The following is a 23591-nucleotide window of genomic DNA, read 5'->3' as shown; positions in this document are numbered from 1 at the left end:
CTGGATAAGAGTGTCTGCTAAATGACTAAAATGTAAATGTAAATGTAAATATTAAGGCAAGTTGTCCAGGTCCTGAGGCAGCAAAGCATCCCCAAACCATCACACCACCACCACCATGCATGACCTTTAGTATGATGTTCTTACTGTGGAATGCAGAGTTTGGTTTTCGACAGGCATTACTGGAACCATGTCGTCCAATTTAAATCTGAAATGTCATAGATGACAAATTGCAAGAAAAGATAACTTTGGGGTCATATGTTAACATAATTAGTAATTTAGCTTATTAAACACGAAAGTATGTTTCAAGTGAGAATTTGGCAGGTCTGATGCTGAAAAATAAAGGACATTATTGCCTACTTCATATTGTTTTATTTTTCAAAAAAGAGTAGTGTGTAGTTCTAGTAGTTAGCTACACCACTACATGGCAAAAAAAAAAGTGAACCTACTGAAAACACTACCTAGATGTGAATTTAGTTAAACTATGACCAACCTACTGCAAAATGTAGTTACATTACTAGTTAAACTATGTTCATCTAGTTCACTACTCTCCAACACTGCTAATACCTAATTCTATGGATGGAACATGATAAATGTAGCAAGACACTTAACATTATGTCATAAAGGCAGAGACACCCCAAGCCAAGGGTGTTTACTGTCATTCTCAGACCAGTGAGCTTGGTTACTTAAGGCCTAAGAAGGGCTAGGAGTCAGGTCAGGTCACATCAGGTAACACCAATTTGTTACATCACGTATTAAACAACACTAGTCTTGTTGTTGAGGTAACATCACGTGTGCTCGTGTGCTACTGCACTTTCACACAGTCTGTGGCTTGCGTTGAACGGCCTTGTGCAAAAATAATGAACAATTGCACATGAAATACACTATCCTGTAGGTGGCGACAAAGTACGCGTAAACGGTAAAAAAGAAGCGGGAGGGCATTCCGTCACTGGTCCTCCTTCATGGAGCGGAAATGAACTATGCGCACGCGCATTGCACAATCTCACCAGGCTGTGTTGGTTGGTGTTGTCTGGATGGACTACATATGAAAACAATGAAACCCATACATTTTCTTTCGAAATAACGGGTCTGTGAGTTACTTTAGACTACGTGCAAGCTTACCCACCCCTTTACCGCGTGTGGATACTGGCGCAGTGAACGGAGGTCGCATAGGGTACTAACGTTAGCTTGCCAAGATAGCTGCAATTTGGGTCCTAGGATATTATCAAGCTGGCCTTAACCCGAGGCCGACTTGTCCTTCCTAACTGAGTAAAAGTAACGCAAGGTAAGATACAACCTTCAACATACCTATTAATTTAGTTAGCATTTTTTGCTGTCTGTCATTCTATCCCGTTTGTTTTGATTATCATGCATGCATGGATGCCATTGTCACCCCGTTTGCCACACAAACAGGATTGGTATTTTAACATGCCTAGTTTCACTTTTGTTCAGTTAACTGCATTCCATCTCTACTGACAAGTGAGGACTATATAAACAAGAGAGAATAGATTAATCACACATTTATATTGATGAGTCACCCCCCCCACCCACCCCTGCTTTCTCAGGATGTCGGACTCAGACAGTGATGAAGACCAAGACCGCCCCTTCTCTCTCACTGGTTTCCTCTTCGGGAACATCAATGAAGATGGTCAGCTGGAGGGAGACAGTGTGTTGGACACTGTGAGTGACTATATTTTGTTAAAATAATAAAACACTGCATAGTGTGGAAATAAACACAACTGTTTTGAACACACACTAAAGTATGCCTAAAAACAGGACTGAGATGTACATTTGCTGAATATGGGTTTTCGTGTTATTATATTGATCACTTGTCCACTATGTCTTTGGTGCAATGTTACTTATAAAGACAACAGTCATTTTCACACCTGGTATATTCTAATACACTTAGGCCTATATAAAAGGTGATGTTTGTTTGACAATGGGATTTCCTTCCACACCCCAGGAGTCCAAGAAACACCTGGCTGGCCTGGGCTCCCTGGGCCTGGGAAACCTCATCACAGAGATCACTGCCAGTGAGGAGGACGATCCTGACGAGGATGGAGACACAGGTGGCACAGACGCAGAGGGTAAGAGGAAGGGCATGAAGTAAGGCTGTGGGTGGGGTAGTACCGTGGCTGGGAACTGTTATTTAACTGTCTCAACATGAACAGTCAATATGCTTCTTAGTTGTGTTTGTAAGTTGTCTGTAAATACTGTGATAAATGAGTGACGGTTTCATGTCCTGTTTCTTATGTAGGCTGGGTGAAGAATGATGCCGATGCAGTTGATTATTCTGACATCAATGAGGTGGCTGAAGATGAGACTAAGAAGTATCGTCAGGCCATGGGCAGCCTGCAGCCTACCAGGAGAACAGGTGCAGTAATACCCATGCAACTCCACATACATGTATATACTGTACACAGCCATCTAGGAGTGCATGTACCCTAGTTTACCAGAACAGATAAATTAATCGTATTTAATTTCCACCCTCTTTATCAGAGACTTTGCGTAGCCAGTAACTGGACACTTTCTCTCTCTCTCTCTCTCTCTCTCTCTCTCTCTCTCTCTCTCTCTCTCTCTCTCTCTCTCTCTCTCTCTCTCTCTCTCTCTCTCTCTCTCTCTCTCTGTCTCTGTCTCTGTCTCAGATGATGAGGATGAGGATGACTATGATGCGGATTGTGAGGATATTGATGCCAAGCTTATGCCCCCTCCACCTCCTCCAAGTCTCACCACGCCTGGTGGCAAGAAAGAGGATTCCTCTCCTACGGCTGCAAGTGGTAAGGATTGGATGAGGAAGGGCCAAAGGGTGCCGGTGAAAAGATACTTTGTACTTACAGGACCAGTCAAAAGTTTGGACACCTACTCATTCAAGGGTTTTTCTTTATTTTGACTATTTTCTACATTGTAGAATAATAGTGAAGACATCAAAACTATGAAATAACACATATGGAATCATGTAGTAACCAAAAAAGTGTTAAACAAATCAAAATATATTTGAGATTCTTCAAAGTAGCCACCCTTTGCCTTGATGACAGCTTTGCACACTCTTGGCATTCTCTCAACGAGCTTCATGAAGGAGTCACCTGGAATGCATTTCAATTAACAGGTGTGCCTTCTTAAAAGTTCATTTTAAATTAAATTTCCTTCCAATCAGTTGTGTTTTGACAAGGAAGGGGGGGTATACAGAAGATAGCCCTATTTGGTAAAAGACCAAGTTCATACTATGCCAAGAACAGCTCAAATAAGCAAAGAGAAACGACATCCATCATCACTTTAAGACATGAAGGTCAGTCAATCCGGAAAATTTCAAGAACTTTGAAAGTCTTTTGAAGTGCAGTCGCAAAAACCATCGAGCGCTATGATGAAACTGCCTCTCATGAGGACCACCACAGGAATGGAAGACCCAAAGTTACCTCTGCTGTAGAGGATAAGTTCATTAGTTACCAGCCTCAGAAATTGCAGCCCAAATAAATGCTTCACTGAGTTCAAGTAACAGACACATCTCAACATCAACTGTTCAGAGGGGACTGTGTGAATCAGGCCTTCATGGTCGAATTGCTGCAAAGAAACCACTACTAAAGGACACCAATAAGAAGAAGAGACTTGCTTGGGCCAAGAAACATGAGTAATGGACATTAGACCGGTGGAAATCTGTCCTTTGGTCTGATGAGTCCAAATGTGAGATTTTTGGTTCCAACTGCCATGTCTTTGTGAGATGCAGAGTAGGTGAACGGATGATCTCTGCATGTGTGGTTCCCACTGTGAAGCATGGAGGAGGAGGTGTGATGGTGTGGGGGTGCTTTGCTGATGACACTGTCAGTGATTTATTTAGAATTCGAGGCACACTTTACCAGCATGGCTACCACAGCATTCTGCAGCGATACGCCATCCCATCTGGTTTGCGCTTAGTGTCCTGTTTTTCAACAGGACAATGACCCAACACACCTCCAGACTGTGTAAGTGCTATTTGACCAAGAAGGAGAGTGATGGAGTGCTGCATCAGATGACCTGGCTTCCAATCACCCGACCTTAACCCAATTGAGATGGTTTGGGATGATTTTGACCGCAGAGTGAAAGAAAAGCAGCCAACAAGTGCTCAGCATATGTGGGAACTCCTTCAAGACTGTTGGAAAAGCATTCCAGGTGAAGCTGGTTGATAGAATGCCAAGAGTATGCAAAGCTGTCATCAAGGCAAAGGGTGGCTACTTTGAAGAATCTCAAATATAAAATATATATTTGTTTAACACTTTTTTGCTTACTACATGATTCCATATGTGTTATTTCATAGTTTTGACGTCTTCACGATTATTCTACAATGTAGAAAATAATAAAAATAAAGAAAAACCCTGGAATGAGTAGGTGTGTCAACTTTTGACTGGTACTGTATATTGTACAAGCATGATTCTTCACAATCACGTAAAAAAATAAACAGGGATATTGATGTATTTAATGTCAAGAATACATGCTAGTAATTTAGCACTCATAGAGTCAGAGGGGCTCTAATCCCAGTGTCTGCTATTGTTGGTTTCTACACAGTTGGGGATGAAGGAGACGGGATCATCCTGCCCTCCATCATTGCTCCCTCCTCTCTGGTAGACAAAGTGGACTTCAGCAGCTCCTCAGATTCTGAGTCGGAGACAGACCGCCCCTCCACAGGCTCCGGGTCTGGGGGTCCTCCAGCCTGCCTCAGCCTGCCCCTGGCTGGCATCATGCAGAAGGATGCTGCCAAAGCCCTGCCTGGCGTCACACAGCTCTTCCCAGAGTTCAGGCCTGGAAGGGTGAGCTGTCCTCCTTGGAAACACTGTATAGTACACCAAATATCAGAGAGTTGTGATTGGATCATTAATGCCTTTTTAAAAAGGTGAAGATCGAGCATAAATTAACGTATATCCATCCACTCCTCTGAACCCATCCAGGTGCTGCGGTTCCTTCGACTGTTTGGCCCTGGGAAGAACATGCCGTCGGTGTGGCGGAGTGCACGAAGAAAGAGGAAGAGGAAGCACCGCGACCCCCAGCCAGAGACACCCCCATCAGAGGGCGCTGAGCCCATGGAGCAGCAGGGACCAGAGAAGATATCTGGCTGGGACTATGAGTACGCCCCACCTCCACCCCCAGAGCAGTGCCTGTCTGATGACGAGGTCAGTGTGCAACAATCTCTTATTCAGAGATGTGAAAACCTGTTTGAAGTCCGTGTGAAACTGTGTGGTTATTTACCTGTATAGTTTTTCACAGCTAGTTTATGAGAGCTTACTAGGTTTAGTAATATGATTCAGTCGCAGTATAATTCTGTATGGGTTCTCTCTCCTTAGAAAGTGAAATGGACAAAAGAGATTACTGAAAAAGATCATCTTCAATAATTCATTCCCTGTCCCTCTCGCCTTCCCCCAGATCACCATGATGGCCCCAGTAGAGTCCAAGTTCTCCCAGACCTCTGGAGACGGGGACAAGGTGGCAGAGTCCAGGCCCAAGGTGGCAGAGTGGCGCTACGGTCCGGCCCAGCTCTGGTACGACATGATGGGGGTCCCTGAGGATGGCAGTGGCTTCCACTACGGCTTCAAACTGAAGGAGGAGGAGGAAGATGAGCAGGAGAAGCAGGAGAGGCCAGAACCACCACCACCACCAGTTCCACAACCTCCCAAAGAGGTTAGCAACCCATACACTTCACTGATGCTTTAGGATTAGGGCTGAACTCACTCATTTTACCTCGCTTTTCCACATCATCATTAAGAAATGCTAGAAGCAATGAGTTTTAAGTGGGTGTGTTCGCTACCGTTGTGTGTTCCTCTTTACTTGAAATATCCCAAACAGCCACCGTACGTGTGATGAATGGCACAGTAACCGCACGGCGCAGCATGACAACGTGAACATGATTGGTCAAGAATCCCAAGCTCAGAGCATTTCCTGCTTTCTAGAGTATCAGTATCTTTGATGAACGTTTTGATGCTAAAGTTAGCACATGAATGTGAGGATGTTTGAATTGGAAAGAAACCAAGACGTTTATAACAAACAAGTCTCGTTCTTTCAAAATAACAATGCCGACGATATTCGTCTCATTTGTTGTCTCATGTTATGTCGCAGCTGTGCTCTGAATCAATGAGTATTTGGGTGCTGCCAGCCGTGGGCATGTGGGCAGGATTGAAATCTAAACCCAACCCAAGGAAAACTGTGACGTATCCTAGATTCCTTAAATCTTGCAAATTATGACCAAAGTTCTACCATTTACACTTTTTAGTAAATGTTGCAACTATTACAATTGTTTAAGACCAATATCAATGCCACATAGGCCGTTTTCAACCAGAGAAGTTGGTTTTTGAGTTCAGCTCCTCTTTGAGAATCAATCTTCCATTTCTAGCTACACCTTCTTCCAACTCTTAGTTAGAAGAGAACAGACAACATTCAATAAAGACTTACCATGCTCTTTGTGTTTTTTTCTGTCTCTCTTTCTGTCTAGGAGGGCAGTGGTGACGAAAAGGACGAACAGGCCCTGGAGAACGAGCTCTTTCTGATGGTCACCCAGCTTCAGTGGGAGGACGACATCATCTGGAACGGAGAGGACGTGAAACACAAAGGCACTAAGACCCAGCGAGCCAGTCTGGCAGGGTGGCTGCCTTCCAGCATGACGCGCAATGCCAATGCCTACAACGCACAGCAGGGTGAGCGACCCACCCACTCTACTCCAGTACCAATGAACACAAACTGACCTGCATACTGGAGATTCCTACCTCATTGAAATCCCATCGCCAAAGTGTAAACCCCAACCATCCAGGGGTTTTAGGACTACAGTGGCAAATATTAAACTGATATAATTGTTGTGTATTTGTCTGCTTTGGGTTATCTAGGTATTCATGATGTCTATCTACACTACAGGTCTGTGTAGGAGTAACTCTCAGCTGGTGCCCCCCACTCCTCCACCCATGCCCAAAGCCCCCTCCATCGGCTCTGGCTCCAAGAGGGACAAACACCACCATGACCATTATGGTACGATGAGGCTATTTTACCTGGTATCAGTTGTAGAGTGTAATTGACTGTTATAATGATGAACAATGTGATATTACAACATATTCCTACTTATCTTCGTTAGTTGACATGGTGAATGTACCACTAAAGAGTAAATCTATCACTACTGATTCCCTATTGGTCTCGCCACAGCCTCTCATGAAGATGACGCCCCCTGGTTCTCCATCTTCCCCATTGACAATGAGGAGCTGGTGTACGGGCGCTGGGAGGACAACATAATCTGGGACGACCAGGCCATGGACCGCATGCTCTCGCCCCCTGTCCTCACCCTGGACCCCAACGATGAGAACATCATTTTAGGTACTGCCCCTTTCTTAGTGAACTGTTTGTACAGTTTTTCATTCAGTTTCAACCAATTATCAAATATCTTGATGGTCTGTAACCTTTTGAATGCTTTGATCTATCCACTAATCTCTGAACTTGGCCTCTTGCAGAAATCCCAGATGAGAAGGAGTCTGAGCATACGTCCCACTCCCCGTCCAAGGAGAACAAGAAGGAGTCGGCACTGAAGAAGAGTCGCATCCTGCTGGGGAAGACTGGGGTCATAAAGGAGGAGCCTCAACAGGTACTACAGGACTGGACTAGAAAACATAACATACAGTTGAAGTCGGAAGTTTACGTACACCTTAGCCAAATACATTTAAACTCAGTTTTTCCACAATTCCTGACATTTAATCCTAGTATAGATTCCCTGTCTTAGGTCAGTTAGGATCACCACTTTATTTTAAGAATGTGAAATGTCAGAATAATAGTAGAGAGAGTGATTTATTTCAGCTTTTTTTATTATTTTAACATTCCCAGTGGGTCAGAAGTTTACATACACTCAATTAGTATTTGGTAGCATTGCCTTTAAATTGTTTAACTTGGGTCAAACGTTTCGGGTAGCCTTCCACAAGCTTCCCACAATAAGTTGGGTGAATTTTGGCCCATTCCTCCTTACAGAGCTGTTGTAACTGAGTCAGGTTTGTAGGCCTCCTTGCTTGCACATGCTTCTTCAGTTCTGCCCACACATTTTCTATAGGATTTAGGTCAGGGCTTTGTGATGGCCACTCCAATACCTTGGCTTTGTTGTCCTTAAGCCATTTTGCCAAAACTTTGGAAGTATGCTTGGTGTCATTGTCCATTTGGAAGACCCATTTGCGACCAAGCTTTAACTTCCTGACTGATGTCTTGAGATGTTGCTTCAATATATTCACATCATTTTCCTTCCTCATGATGCCATCTATTTTGTGAAGTGCACCAGTCCCTCCTGCAGCAAAGCACCCCCACAGCATGATGCTGCCACCCCCGTGCTTCACGGTTGGGATGGTGTACTTCGGCTTGCAAGTTACCCCCCTTTTCCTCCAAACATAACAATGGGCATTATGGCCAAACAGTTCTATTTTTGTTTCATCAGACCAGAGGACATTTCTCCAAAAAGTACGGTCTTTGTCCTCATGTGCAGTTGCAAACCGTAGTCTGGCTTTTTTATGGCGGTTTTGGAGCAGTGGCTTCTTCCTTGCTGAGCGGCCTTTCAGGTAATGTCGATATAGGACTTGTTTTACTGTGGATATAGATACTTTTGCACCTGTTTCCTCCAGCATCTTCACAAGGTCCTTTGCTGTTGTTCTGGGATTGATTTGCACTTTTCACACCAAAGTACGTTCATCTCTAGGAGACAGAACGCGTCTCCTTCCTGAGCGGTAAGACGGCTGCGTGGTTCCATGGTGTTTATACTTGCGTACTATTGTTTGTACAGATGAACGTGGTACCTTCAGGCGTTTGGAAATTGTTCCCAAGGATGAACCAGACTTGTGGAGGTCTAAAAAATAATTTTCTGAGGTCTTGGCTGATTTATTTTGATTCAAGCAAAGAGGCAGTGAGTTTGAAGGTAGGCCTTGAAATACATCCACAGGTACACCTCCAATTGACTCAAATGATGTCAATTAGCCTATCAGAAACTTCTAAAGCCATGACATCATTTTCTGGAATTTTCCAAGCTGTTTAAAGGCACAGTCAACTTAGTGTATGTAAACTTCTGACCCACTGGAATTGTGAGACAGTGAATTATAAGTGAAATAATCTGTCTGTAAACAATTGTTGGAAAAATTACTTGTGTCATGCACAAAGTAGATGTCCTAACCGACTTGCCAAAACTATAGTTTGTTAACAAGACTTTTGTGGAGTGGTTGAAAAACGAGATTTAATGACTCCAACCTAAGTATATGTAAACCTCAAACTTCAACTGTAGATCTGTATCTTAAATGCCATTCTGCTGTCCCTGAACTAATCTGTTAACTCCTTTTCTGTTTGGTCTGCTGCCTACAGAACATGTCCCAGCCCGAGGTGAAGGACCCATGGAACCTGTCCAATGATGAGTTCTATTACCCCAAGCAGCAGGGCCTGAGGGGCACCTTCGGTGGCAACATCATTCAGGTGGGTGCTAGATTCTCTCCTGTGAGCTCTCTTCCTATACAGATTCCTTGGGTGCATCAAAACTGGGACAAAGAGAATGAAAACAGCTTCTATCATGGCCATCCGACTGTTAAATAGCCATCACTAGCACATTAGAGGCTGCTGCTGCCTATTGAAATCACTGGCCACTTTAAGAAATGGAACACTAGTCACTTTAATCATGTTTACATATCTTGCACTACTCATCTCATATGTATATACAGTATTCTATAATATTCTACTGTATCTTAGTCCATGCCGCTCTGTCATTGCTTGTCCATATCTGTATATATTCTTAAATTCCATTCCTTACTTAGATTTGTGTGTATTGGGTATATGTTGTGAAATTGTTAGATATTACTTGTTAGATATTACTGCACTGTCGGAACTAGAAGCACAAGCATTTCGCTACACCCGCAATAACATCTGCTAAACACGTGTATGTGACCAAATAAGATTTGATTTGATCAGCAGTTAAAGAGGATAATCTTAACAATAGTGTAGGATAATCTGAATATACTGAATGTTCACAGTAGTTGTATGTAACCTTTTCTGTCTATCTGTCTCTCCAGCACTCCATCTCTGCAGTGGAGCTGAGGCAGCCGTTCTTCCCTACTCACATGGGACCCATGAAGCTGCGTGGCTTCCACCGGCCCTCTCTGAAGAAGTACTCGTTTGGGACGTTGTCCCAGCCAGGTCCCCATGCAGCACAGCCCCTTCTCAAACAGATCAAGAAGAAGGCCAAGGTGAAGCCCCAGCCCCAGAATTCACCTCATCCACCTCCATCCTTCTCTCTGTCTTAACACAGGTCATCAGGAATGCATCTGTCTATGTGTGTTGATAACCATGTCTGTGTGTGATTTGTGTTAAATGTATTTTTCTGTGCCCATAGATGAGAGAGCAGGAGCGCCAGGCTTCCGGTGGCGGTGACATGTTCTTCATGCGGACAGCTCAGGATCTGACGGGGAAAGACGGAGACCTGATTCTGGCAGAGTACAGCGAGGAATACCCTCCGCTCATCATGCAAGTCGGCATGGCAACCAAGATCAAGAACTACTACAAGAGAGTGAGTCACTGCACTAGTCTTTCAACTACCATTTCCCTTGTATCAACATTGATTAGCATTTACTAAAAGCAGAACGACCTCAGTGGTTATTTACCTTCCTCTATTGTCTATGAGTTGTGTTTTGTTAACATACATTATGTGTAAATGCACTTTAAAATCTATTTGACCTAGATAGTTTGTGTGTATGTATTGATATGTAGGCTACGTGTGCCTTTTGTAAAAAAAAATAAAAAACATTAATGTATGTAGTTCTGTCCTTGAGCTGTTGTCTATTAATGTTCTGTATTATGTCATGTTTCATGTTTTGTGTGGACCCCAGGAAGAGTAGCTGCTGCTTTTCCAACAGCTAGGGGATCCTAATAAAAAAAAAAAAAATACAAAAAACATGTCTGTTTTCCCTCAGAAACCAGGGAAGGACCCTGGAGCTCCAGACTGCAAGTACGGAGAGACCGTGTACTGCCACACCTCACCCTTCCTGGGCTCCCTGCACCCTGGGCAGCTGCTGCCGGTCAGTCCCACAGTCATTACAGTCATTTACATGACCATTTATTGATGTTTGAAAAATAACTAGCTGTGAATGAGCCTGATACCCAGAAAGAGAAAATGTAGAGATCTGTCATGTCTTTTTTTATTTTAGGCTTTTGAGAACAACCTTTTCCGCGCCCCCATATACCTCCACAAGATGCCAGAGACAGATTTCCTGGTGCTGCGTACGCGGCAGGGCTACTTCATCAGAGAGCTGGTGGACATATTTGTGGTTGGACAGCAGTGTCCGCTCTATGAGGTCCCTGGACCCAACTCCAAACGAGCGAACACCCATATCAGAGACTTCCTGCAGGTATACCTTGCGATATATACACACACACACACACACACACACACACACACATTACGACATCTACAAATCCACACACTCTCTCTCTCACACACACACACACACACACACACACATTGTCACACACAAGAGAAACACACTTACAGAATGCATGCTTGCCTACAATCATGTCTCTGTCTCCTCTTCTGTGCAGGTGTTTATCTATCGGTTGTTCTGGAAGAGTAAAGATCGTCCTAGGAGAATCCGCATGGAGGACATAAAGAAAGCTTTCCCCTCACATTCAGAAAGCAGCATCCGCAAACGCCTAAAACTCTGTGCTGACTTCAAGCGTACAGGTAGAAACAGCTAACCCTGCTTACCCTAGCCTTGTCGAGAATCAGGCTTCCCTAAAACGGGAAGCCTGGGGAAGTTTAATTGCTAAATATGGGTGGAGACCCAGTGTAAATCAGTGACGCCTTGCAACACGTGGTCCTCTGTAGCTCAGCTGGTAGAGCACGGCGCTTGTAACGCCAAGGTAGTGGGTTCGATCCCCGGGACCACCCATATACAAAAATGTATGCACACATGACTGTAAGTCGCTTTGGATAAAAGCGTCTGCTAAATGGCATATTATTATTATTATTATTAAACAAATCAAATGCCTAGTGTTGTAGGTGCAACAGTGCATGAGGATGGCTGGGAAATCGCAGATTAAAACCCCATCAAAATATGTTGATGTATGTCAATTTTGTGTATAGAGCACACTTCTTGCAAAACAGACGAACATAACACGTAGCACCAACGGGCATGTGGGGGGAGGGTTCATGAAATGTAGCATCCAATCAAAGTCTTGCCGCTGGGAGCCCGCTTTTGCAAGAGAAAATTATCCAGACCTCCAAGGGAGGAGTGAAACGACGTGATTTTGGAGGTATGGTAACGTGAGACTATGCTTACCCCAATACTACCGTATAGCTTCATGTTTGTCAGTAGTACAGTATTGTTTGTCCTCACAAAGATGAGGAAGTAATGCAGAAATGTGAATATGCCTCGTGAACTTTGTCACTCACAGCTGTCCAACAATCCTGATTTCCTCTTAAAGGGATACTGCAAAATGTTTAGATTTAGGTCGTGTTTCTATTTGCCCAGAGTCAGACAAACTTATGGATACCATTTTTGTGTCTCTGTTAGTGCTGAGCGATTAACTGAAATGTCTTTATTTTTCTGTTTTTAAACAACTAATTGACTGACGTCGATTCAATTATTAGAATTCCATTTCGTTCGTTTTTTTTCTGTGAGCTGGATGTGCTGTTTCAGTAGAGATAAATCAGATCAAGCCCGAACTATGCGATGTAGTAAGGGAGTTGTAGTTTCCAACAGGCCAACATTCTGCATAGTTTAGCGCAGAAAACGTGGTAATTAACTACAATGACCATAATCCATTGCGAGCCCGCCTGTTTGTCCGGTCTGTGTGGAGCAGACACTGAGAGAGCGAAGAGAGAGAACACGATCAAGAGGGATAGAAAGCAGTTGCTTCGCGATGTATCGCTACCTGAAAATACATGGTCTAAGTGATTGATAGTTGGTATTCAGCAGTCATAAAAGTATACCTTATTTACTTTGAAGAACTAGTAATTATAGTGATTTTGTCAGACAGCATAGGCAGTAGCTCTAAAGAGATGAGATGATGACTTGGAATGAAATAATAAAGTAATCAAATAAAGCAAATATTTTATTAAAGTAATGTGAATAAATTATGGTTAATAAGTGATAAGCAGTAATGGGCAGTCACTACAGCATTCAACCCACATAATGCATAGTGCATTTAATGTTTAAAAAAATTAGCGAAATTGGAAACCGTGATTATTTTTTAATAATCGAACCAAAACCGAACCGACCTAAAAAAGCACACATCTCTCAGCACTACTCTGCGTGCAGTTTGGATATTATTGAAGTTATCATAATGTTAGCTTAGCGCAATTGCTGGAAGTCTCCTGGTACACTAGCCAGCTCCTCTCAAAATACACAAAAACAACGTTGCGATCTCTACATCTCTATGCGATAACGAGACAGAGAATGAGGAAGTGGATATAATCTAGTTTCTTATGATTGTCAGTGAAATTAACACATTTATAAAATATTGATTACTATGTATAACTTTGTAAGACAATAAATGACCAACCACCCAGCTTTGGAGTAGGTAGGTCAATTTCTCTGCTTTTGAGAGGAGCTGGCTACTGTAACGGGAGACTTCCAGCAATTGCGCTAAGCTAACGATATGCTAATTTCAACTTTCTCCAAAATGCACGCAGAGACATAAAAATGGTATCCATGAGTTTGTCTGACTCTGGGTAAGTACAGAAACGACCTGAATCTCAATCTCACAGTATCCCTTTGTTTCTGCTCCTGTGTGATCTCAGGGAAGTGTTGAGGTGTAAGAGAGAGAGGTGACTCTGATGCTTAGCTGTGTGAGCTCAGAAATGGTGTGCCTTTGACAGACAGGCGTCAGGAAAGAGAGATGTCAGCATATTATGGATATTGAGTTTACTGTGGCGGTAAGGTGTGGTCTGAGGAAAGCATCAATAAGGTACCATAGGTTTGCAGGGTCCTTCGTTAATATATGCTGTTCTGCTCCTGCAACACCTCTGCTTTTGAGCTTACAAGAAGCTTCACTTGATGAAATGAAAAAATATCCAAAGGGTATAAGATCTTATACCCTTTGGAGAGGGGGAATTCTCATGCGACATGCGTCCATGAATCTTACAAAGCTGTAAGTTGGGCTGTAAGGGTGGAGTTAAGAGAACGTGGTTAATACTTGTTATATGATTTAAGCTCATTTGCCCTCCCCCTGTCTCCAGGGATGGACTCTAACTGGTGGGTGCTGAAGCCTGACTTCAGGCTGCCTACTGAGGAGGAGATCAGGGCCATGGTGTCTCCAGAGCAGTGCTGTGCCTACTACAGCATGCTGGTGGCAGAACAGAGACTGAAGGTAAGACTGACAGGCTCTTTGTTTAGGTACTATCTGTGATATCGGTACTCTGTATGGCACTGTGTGAACTATAATATAACTTTTCTCTCTCTCCACCAGGATGCTGGATATGGTGAAAAGTCATTCTTTGCCCCAGAGGAAGAGAACGAGGAAGACTTCCAGATGAAGATTGATGATGAGGTTCAGCTCTACTCTGCTTCCTTTTCATAAAAAATGTTGATGTTGAAAAAAAGGATCATCCATGATCTCACCAGTATTCTATGTGGTCCACCTTAGGTCCGCACAGCCCCTTGGAACACAACGCGAGCCTTCATCGCTGCCATGAAGGGGAAGTGTCTGCTGGAGGTCATGGGGGTGGCCGACCCCACAGGTTGTGGAGAGGGATTCTCCTATGTCAAAGTGCCCAACAAGCCCACTCAACAAAAGGTACTCCCTCTTTGTCTTACCCCAGTGCTCTGAAACACTTCTGCCAGATCCGTATCCAGATCAGGGGGCCCTAATTCCAGTCATGCGTTCACAGCCTTTCTGACAAAAATATAATCTGTCACAGTCCATAAAAGCAAGACCTATGTTTCTGTTATAACCATTCAATTGTTGTTTGATGATTATTTAATAATGTATTACTGAGCTAAAGGTTATTTGTCGTGTTTAGGCCCAGGATGACCGGGAGCCACAACCCGCTAAGAAGACTGTGACAGGGACAGACGCTGATCTGAGAAGACTATCACTGAAAAACGCCAAGCAGCTGCTGCGCAAGTTTGGTGTTCCAGAGGAGGAGGTAATCACGTAGTAATAGCATATTACATAATAATGTCTTAAATTCCCTCATTTCTTCCACCAACCTAAGTATGAAGGATAGATCAATCTCTTAAATCTGTGTTTATATGTGCATTTCAGATAAAGAAGCTGTCTCGTTGGGAGGTGATTGACGTGGTGAGGACAATGTCTACAGAGCAGGCGCGCTCTGGCGAGGGGCCCATGAGCAAGTTTGCCCGTGGGTCCCGCTTTTCTGTAGCCGAACACCAGGAGCGCTACAAGGAGGAGTGCCAGAGGATCTTTGACTTGCAGAACAAGTGAGGTCATCTCATCCTCCATCCCCCCCTTATCCAAATAACCATAATTCACCACCCATTTCCTATAGGGATGCTGTAGTTGTACAGTATCTGATGTTCTACCCTCTACTTTCTCCTCAGAGTATTGGAGTCCACAGAGGTCCTGTCCACAGACACAGACAGCAGCTCAGCGGAGGACAGTGACTTTGAGGAGATGGGGAAGAACATTGAGAACATGCTGCAGAACAAGAAGACCAGCTCCCAGCTGTCCAGAGAGAGGGAGGAGCAGGAGAGGAAAGAGCTGCAGAGGATGCTGATGGGAGAGGAGAGCGACCGCGACCACAAGGGACGCAAAGCACGCAAGGGCTTCTGTAAGTGGCGTGTGTATGCATGTGTGTTTCAGGCTTTTTTTCTGTGTGTTTACAGGAGTGTGTGTGTAACTCGTATCTCTCTCTGTGTGTCCCTGCAGCCAGTGCTTTATCCACGGGCTCCCATAAAGATGACGACACGTCCTCGGTCACCAGCCTGAACTCGTCCGCTACGGGACGGCGCCTCAAAATCTACCGCACCTTCAGAGACGAGGACGGCAAGGAGTATGTCCGCTGTGAGACAGTCCGCAAACCCTCCGTCATTGACGCCTACACCAGAATCAGAACCACCAAGGATGACGAGTTCATGTAAGTTCCTCCGTCAGTGTAGTGTGTGTCTGTGTAATATGAGTGTTTGGCCTGTGTGTAGTGTACCCAACCTCACACAGCCTTTGTCTGCCTTCTGCCACTGTAGAAAGAAGTTTGCGCTGTTTGACGAGCAACATAGAGAGGAGATGAGGAAGGAGCGGAGGAGGATCCAGGAGCAGCTGAGGAGGCTGAAGAGGAATCAGGAGAAGGACAGGTTCAAGAGCCCCCCAGAGAAGAAAGCCAAGAAGATCAAGGAGAGGCCAGACCTCAAGGTAAAAGTAAGCTTGCCAGCCCATAATGATTCAACTCCAAGACTATCCCCTCCTACTTTTCCATAACCTGCTGTATGTATTCCTGCTGACCTGCTGTCTCGAAAATAGGATCATTTAGTTCAAGATAAACCTTCCTCTCTTTTTTCACACTTTTTTCTTTAATAGCAATATATTATATTGCTTATAATAAGCATGATAATGTAGCGTTTGGCTTACTACAGTGAAAGTAGCATGATGTGATTCAGTGACCTGCAATCAACATTGTTATGTACAGAGTGTTTGTCTGGTTGTTAACTACATCTCTTTTTCTTTCTTCCTCCCCCTTGCCCTAGCTGAAGTGCGGCGCTTGCGGTGCCATCGGGCACATGCGAACCAACAAGTTCTGCCCGCTGTACTACCAGACCAACGCTCCGCCCTCCAACCCGGTTGCCATGACGGAGGAGCAGGAGGAGGAGCTGGAGAAGACTGTCATCCACAATGACAACGAGGAACTCATCAAGGTGGAGGGAACCAAGATCGTCCTGGGCAAGCAGCTCATCGAGAGGTGTAACACACACACACACACACACACACACACACACACACACACACACACACACACACACACACACACACACACACTCTGACAGGAGAGGGGGATAGTTCTAATTTCTTTCCAAATCACAACTGAATATCAGTAGTCTTTTCCACTCTCTTTGTGGACCGAAAGCTCCTATAGATGTGTTCCTTATGCTCTCTACGTCTGTCTAAATGTTAGTGATATATTACGTTGTGCTGCTGTGTAAAGGACCATGTTGTCTCCTCTCCCAGTGCTGATGAGGTGCGCAGGAAGTCCCTGGTGCTGAAATTCCCCAAACAGCAGCTTCCCCCCAAGAAGAAGAGACGTGTTGGGAACAACGTACACTGTGACTACCTCAATGTGAGCCTGGTTGCCAGTTACCATATTTACTTTGGTTGCGTATGACTATTCAGTATGACTATTCAGTTAAAGCAAGATATAAAGCAACAATATTTAACACTGTGATAGTTATGCCTTAGCTCTCTGTGGTTTTTGTTTTGTTTCATCCTCTCACAGAGGCCCAACAAATCCATCCACCGCAGACGCACTGACCCCATGGTCACCCTGTCCTCAGTCCTGGAGAGCATCATCAATGACATGCGTGATCACCCCAATGTAAGATCAACCCACTGCTTACAGACAGACAGTGCCTACACTCCTCCAAACACTATATAGGTTTCTCTCTCACACACATACACACACACACTTTTGTCACGCTAATTGTGTTGTCTTTACCTCTTGTCACAGACATACCCCTTCCACACACCAGTCAATGCCAAGGTGGTGAAGGACTACTATAAGATCATCCCTCGTCCCATGAATCTGCAGACACTACGGGAGAATGTGCGCAAGCGTGTGTACCCCTCCCGGGAGGAGTTTAGAGAGAATGTGGAGCTCATTGTCAAGAACAGTGCCACATACAACGGTACAAATCTAAACCACTTGAAGCCTTAGAGAATGACTCATATTTTACTCTGACCGACCATTCTGTAACTTATTGCGACTGTAATTGTTGTGGTGTATTCAGGTGCCAAGCATCCAATAACCCAGGTGGCTCAGACTATGCTGGACCTTTGTGATGAGAAACTGAAAGAGGTACGTGTGAATGTGTACGCTGATGGATTCCTGGATGGGTGCCACTATTAAAGGCCCAATTTCTGCTTCTCTGTGGCAGAAGGAGGAGGAAAATGTTCAGCAACTCTTGGAAGACAATGGAAGTGGCCTTTAATAGTACTTGTTATTTATTAAACTGGTAAATTCCTTTGTCCTGTGCAGAAGGAAGACAGGCTGGTGAGACTGGAGAAAGCCATCAACCCCCTACTGGACGATGACGACCAGGTGGCCTTCTCCTTCATCCTGGACAACATCGTCACTCAGAAGATGATGGCCGTGCCTGACGTGAGTGGAGCTTCACCCAATAATCAGGGGTGTATGCTTTCTTTCGGGCGCTTCGGATGTCACTGAGAGAATATCTTCTATTTGTATTTTCTTTGTAACTTAAGTCGTTTCACTGAAGTTTTTTCTTTGGCCTTAACAAATGTACTAAAATATTGACAATTCTGCCAGTAGTTCAATCAAGTACACAGTGTGATAATGTTCTAACTGTCCTTACTCTGCCTCTATCCCCTCTTCAGTCTTGGCCGTTCCACCATCCAGTCAACAAAAAGTTTGTTCCAGATTACTACAAAGTGATAGTCCAACCCATGGACCTAGAGAATGTCCGCAAGGTGAGTTATGGGAAGGAGACTTCAGTGTCAGCCTTGAGGAAAACCACAACAAAGACACCTTTTGGATCCCTTGATGCCAAGATGGATCAAACCTATATGTACAGGAGTACAGAATATATTACAGAATGCGGTAGATGGTAATACAGTGGGGGAAAAAAGTATTTAGTCAGCCACCAATTGTGCAAGTTCTCCCACTTAAAAAGATGAGAGAGGCCTGTACACGTCAACTATGACAGACAAATTGAGAAAAGAAAATCCAGAAAATCACATTGTAGGATTTTTTTATGTATTTATTTGCAAATTATGGTGGAAAATAAGTATTTGGTCACCTACAAACAAGCAAGATTTCTGGCTCTCACAGACCTGTAACTTCTTCTTTAAGAGGCTCCTCTGTCCTCCACTCGTTACCTGTATGAATGGCAGCTGTTTGAACTTGTTATCAGTATAAAAGACACCTGTCCACAACCTCAAACAGTCACACTCCAAACTCCACTATGGCCAAGACCAAAGAGCTGTCAAAGGACACCAGAAACAAAATTGTAGACCTGCACCAGGCTGGGAAGACTGAATCTGCAATAGGTAAGCAGCTTGGTTTGAAGAAATCAACTGTGGGAGCAATTATTAGGAAATGGAAGACATACAAGACCACTGATAATCTCAATCGCTCTGGGGCTCCACGCAAGATCTCACCCCGTGGGGTCAAAATGATCACAAGAACGGTGAGCAAAAATCCCAGAACCACACGGGGGGACCTAGTGAATGACCTGCAGAGAGCTGGGACCAAAGTAACAAAGCCTACCATCAGTAACACACTACGCTGCCAGGGACTCAAATCCTGCAGTGCCAGACGTGTCCCCCTGCTTAAGCCAGTACATGTCCAGGCCCGTCTGAAGTTTGCTAGAGTGCATTTGGATGATCCAGAAGAGGATTGGGAGAATGTCATATGGTCAGATGAAACCAAAATATAACTTTTTGGTAAAAACTCAACTCGTCGTGTTTGGAGGACAAAGAATGCTGAGTTGCATCCAAAGAACACCATACCTACTGTGAAGCATGTGGGTGGAAACATCATGCTTTGGGGCTGTTTTTTCTGCAAAGGGACCAGGACGACTGATCCGTGTAAAGGAAAGAATGAATGGGGCCATGTATCGTGAGATTTTGAGTGAAAACCTCCTTCCATCAGCAAGGGCATTGAAGATGAAACGTGGCTGGGTCTTTCAGCATGACAATGATCCCAAACACACCGCCCGGGCAACGAAGGAGTGGCCTGGCCAGTCTCCAGATCTCAACCCCATAGAAAATCTTTGGAGGTAGTTGAAAGTCTGTGTTGGCCAGCGACAGCCCCAAAACATCACTGCTCTAGAGGAGATCTGCATGGAGGAATGGGCCAAAATACCAGCAACAGTGTGTGAAAACCTTGTGAAGACTTACAGAAAACGTTTGACCTGTGTCATTGCCAACAAAGGGTATATAACAAAGTATTGAGAAACTTTTGTTATTGACCAAATACTTATTTTCCACCATAATTTGCAAATAAATTCATTAAAATTCCTACAATGTGATTTTCTGGAGAAAAAAATTCTCATTTTGTCTGTCATAGTTGACGTGTACCTATGATGAAAATTACAGGCCTCTCTCATCTTTTTAAGTGGGAGAACTTGCACAATTGGTGGCTGACTAAATACTTTTTTTCCCCACTGTATGTATAATATAACCATTAGTGTTATTTAAAAGTCCCTCTGTGTGCTGTGGTCCAACAGAACATATCCAAACACAAGTACCAGAACCGGGATGTGTTCCTATTTGACGTCAGCCTGGTCCACACCAACAGTGTCAAGTACAACGGTCCAGACAGCCCTTACACCAATACGGCCCTGGAGATAGTCAACGTGTGCAAGCAGACCCTGGCAGAGGTGTGTGTATGAAAGAGAAACTGCGAGAGAAGGTCATAATGAAACTACACTGAACAAAAAATATAAATGCAACATGTAAAGTGTTGGTCCCGTGTTTCATGAGCTGAAATACAATATCCCAGAAATGTTCCATACGCACAAAAAGCTTATTTCTCTCAGATTTTGTGCACATATTTGTTTACATTCCTGTTAGTGAGCATTTCTTAGGTGTGGTATATCAAGAAGCTGATTAAACAGCATGATCATTGCACAGGTGCACCTTGTGCTGGGGACAATAAAAGGCCACTCTAAAATGTGCAGTTTTGTCACATAACAGAATGCCACAGGTGTCTCAAGTTTTGAGGGAGCGTGCAATTGGCATGCTGACTGCAGGAATGTCCACCAGAGCTGTTGCCAGATAATTGTTCATTTCTCTACCATAAGCCGCCTCCAACATCGTTTTAGAGAATTTGGCAGTACTTCCAACCGGCCTCAACCGCAGACCATGTGTATGGCGTCGCGTGGGCGAGGGGTTTGCTGATGTCATTGTTGTGAACAGAGTGCCCCATGGTGGCAGTGGGGTTATGGTATTGGCAGGCATAAGATACGGACAACGAACACAATTGCATTTTATCGATGGCAATTTGAATACACAGAGATACCATGACGAGATCCTGAGGCCCATTGCCGTGCCATTCATCCGCCGCCATCACCTCATGTTTCAGCATGATAATGCACGGCCCCATGCTGCAAAGATCTGTACACAATTCCTGGAAGCTGAAAATGTCCCAGTTCCGTGGCCTGCATACTCACCAGACATGTCACTCATTAAGCATGTTTGAGATGCTCTGGATCGACGTGTACGACAGTGTGTTCCAGTTCCCGCCAATATCCAGTAACATCGCACAGCCATTGAAGAGGAGTGGGACAACATTCCACAGGCCACAATCAACAGCCTGATCAACTCTATGTGAAGGAGATGTGTCGCGCTGCATGAGATACTGACTGTTTTTTTTTTTTATCCACGTCTCTACTTTAAAAAAACAATGTTATATGTGACCGACAGATTCATATCTGTATTCCCAGTTATGTGAAATCCATAGATTAGGGCCAAATTCATTTATTTCAATTTACTATTTCCTTATATGAACTGTAACTCAGTCAAATCTTTAAAATTGTTGCATGTTCTGTTAATATTTTTGTTCAGTATAATTAATTGACATCTTTATGGCTTGTCAGATGACTAATCATATTTATGACTTCATTATGTTGCCTCCGCCAAGGATAATTTGTTCATTTGACTGTTGCTTGATATATCCCCAGTATGATGAGCACCTGACCCAGCTGGAGAAGGACATCTCCACAGCTAAAGAGGCTGCTCTGGATGCAGCAGACCTGGATAGCCTGGACCCCATGACTCCTGGAACCTACACACCACAGGTAGCAATGTTCCTGTCCCATGTATGGCCCAGAAACAAGCCAGATACTACCAATAGGGCCTTAGAGTCACCAAATAAAGTACCTCACCTCGCCCCTCACATGCTCCAGAGTTGGGGAATGCCACTCTTCTCCAAATACCTACTTTTTAACCTCAGTCTGCTGTAGTCTCTCCCTCCATATTACATATACCTCTTCACATTCTAGTCTTTTTCTGCCTCGTAGTTCCTCTTTAGCACTCTTATATGTGTCACAATTTAGTAGCTGTTTCTATAGTTTATCTATGCGTTAGTCTCTATATTCTCCTTCCTACCATGTGTTTATCTCTTCTCCTCCCTCTTTCCTTTGTGTGTGTGTGTGTGTGTGTGTGTGGTGGGGGTGGGGGGGGGGGGCAGCCTGCTGATGTGTTTGACAGCAGTGCCTCTGTGAGCCTGCACAGAGAGACCAGCTTTTTCTCTGAGGTTGAGGCATCTCTAATGGCTGTACCAGAGAAGAGGGGGGTAGGGCAGGTACGGAGAGGGATCACCCTGGAGTGCAACGGGCGTCTGTCTCATCCAGGGGTCACCTGTCTTTTAACCACCCTTCTCCCCTCCCATTCCCCCCGTTCCTCCTTGTACATTCACCTGGTCCTCCCTTCCAGTTCTTCCCTCTCCATTCCCACAGTGTGTATCCTGACTGGTGCATGCTCCTCCTAACTAGGAGCCATTCTAAGATCCCTTTGTGCTTTTCATTCCTAAGACAAAGATGGTTCCTTCCCATAACTCATTTGGTTCATTTGTCTGCCTGTTTCGCATGTATGTAACTTTTTCTCCTACTTGTGACTGCCTGTCATATTAGCGTTCTGTTTGCCTGGCCAATTATCAATTTTCAGCCATCTCCATTGCTTCTCAAGTCAGAATAATCTTCTCCTGTCTCAGTGTCGCTTAACTTCTCTGTGTGTCTCCAGGGTCGTCATAGAAGGCTAGGAGAGGAGGAGTCGGACGTGGACATCGAGGGCTTCGAGGAGGAGGATGACGGCAAGCCCAAGACACCAGCTCCTGTAAGACTCAGATCATGGAGAAACAGTATGAGTTTTAGAGATGGATTTTGAAAGAGAGAAATGGCAGATTTGGAAACAGTTTATAGTTCAGGCAAATTAGTCCTTTTGATGATTATGATGATGATGACCTGTTCCCCAGGCAGAGGATGGTGAGGGAGACCTGGAGGATGAAGAGGATGAAGAGGATATGCTGCTACCGCCCCACAGAAGGCTGCGGGGCCATGAGGATGATGATTATGACGAGGATGAAGGCTCCAGTCGGCCTGCCCAGGCCAGCGTGCTGTACCAGGACCTGCTCATGTCAGATGGAGAGGATGACGCCAGCGAAGAGGAGGGAGACAACCCGTTCTCCTGTGAGTCACACTAGGGTGGAGGTTGTCATAGGATGGAGTAAGATGATGAATAGAGATGTACTGTGTGAACATGTGCATTGGGTAAAAAAAGTTCACCCAAATTACAAAATGATGACAGCAATCCATGCTTTGGTTTAGTTTCCCTGGCACTGTTTCCACATGCTAACGTTTTAGCATTTGTCATGGGACTGATATTAGCATTTTCCGCACATCATGATAAAATTATCTATGTGACTTTGTTGAGGTTCGCAATCAATTGTAGATACTTTT

At 44.3% G+C, this 23591-nt stretch overlaps 1 protein-coding gene across 5 annotated transcripts in view; it reads left to right on the top strand.

Annotated features, from left to right (window-relative positions):
• The first annotated feature begins 1002 nt into the window (after positions 1-1002).
• Positions 1003-23591, top strand: part of taf1 (TAF1 RNA polymerase II, TATA box binding protein (TBP)-associated factor) — a 25194-nt gene continuing 2605 nt past the window's right edge. Inside the window, exons 1-38 of one of the 5 annotated variants that reach the window (XM_041885785.2) lie at positions 1003-1282; positions 1563-1677; positions 1961-2084; positions 2255-2371; positions 2643-2774; positions 4534-4775; positions 4914-5135; positions 5386-5640; positions 6449-6650; positions 6865-6975; positions 7147-7314; positions 7449-7579; positions 9322-9429; positions 10020-10193; positions 10340-10513; positions 10917-11021; positions 11151-11351; positions 11542-11683; positions 14183-14313; positions 14413-14493; positions 14590-14739; positions 14966-15091; positions 15211-15386; positions 15507-15736; positions 15835-16042; positions 16149-16314; positions 16647-16858; positions 17125-17233; positions 17390-17488; positions 17621-17798; positions 17901-17968; positions 18149-18271; positions 18508-18600; positions 20361-20513; positions 21816-21932; positions 22325-22438; positions 22876-22968; positions 23108-23321. In XM_041885785.2, the coding sequence (XP_041741719.2) occupies positions 1564-1677; positions 1961-2084; positions 2255-2371; positions 2643-2774; positions 4534-4775; positions 4914-5135; positions 5386-5640; positions 6449-6650; positions 6865-6975; positions 7147-7314; positions 7449-7579; positions 9322-9429; positions 10020-10193; positions 10340-10513; positions 10917-11021; positions 11151-11351; positions 11542-11683; positions 14183-14313; positions 14413-14493; positions 14590-14739; positions 14966-15091; positions 15211-15386; positions 15507-15736; positions 15835-16042; positions 16149-16314; positions 16647-16858; positions 17125-17233; positions 17390-17488; positions 17621-17798; positions 17901-17968; positions 18149-18271; positions 18508-18600; positions 20361-20513; positions 21816-21932; positions 22325-22438; positions 22876-22968; positions 23108-23321 (5563 nt within the window). In that variant the 5' untranslated portion in view covers positions 1003-1282; position 1563. Of the gene's footprint in view, positions 1283-1562; positions 1678-1960; positions 2085-2254; positions 2374-2642; positions 2775-4533; positions 4776-4913; positions 5136-5385; positions 5641-6448; positions 6651-6864; positions 6976-7146; positions 7315-7448; positions 7580-9321; positions 9430-10019; positions 10194-10339; positions 10514-10916; positions 11022-11150; positions 11352-11541; positions 11684-14182; positions 14314-14412; positions 14494-14589; positions 14740-14965; positions 15092-15210; positions 15387-15506; positions 15737-15834; positions 16043-16148; positions 16321-16646; positions 16859-17124; positions 17234-17389; positions 17489-17620; positions 17799-17900; positions 17969-18148; positions 18272-18507; positions 18601-20360; positions 20514-21815; positions 21933-22324; positions 22439-22875; positions 22969-23107; positions 23322-23591 lie in introns of all 5 variants that reach the window. The other 4 variants (XM_041885784.2, XM_041885786.2, XM_041885788.2 and 1 more) reach the window with 4 other exon arrangements.

Source organism: Coregonus clupeaformis, chromosome 9 (assembly GCF_020615455.1).
Source record: "Coregonus clupeaformis isolate EN_2021a chromosome 9, ASM2061545v1, whole genome shotgun sequence".
In the NCBI taxonomy this organism is placed as follows: domain Eukaryota; kingdom Metazoa; phylum Chordata; class Actinopteri; order Salmoniformes; family Salmonidae; genus Coregonus; species Coregonus clupeaformis.
The sequence above is the reverse complement of the archived record's forward strand: the minus strand, read 5'-3'. Positions and strand labels throughout refer to the sequence as shown.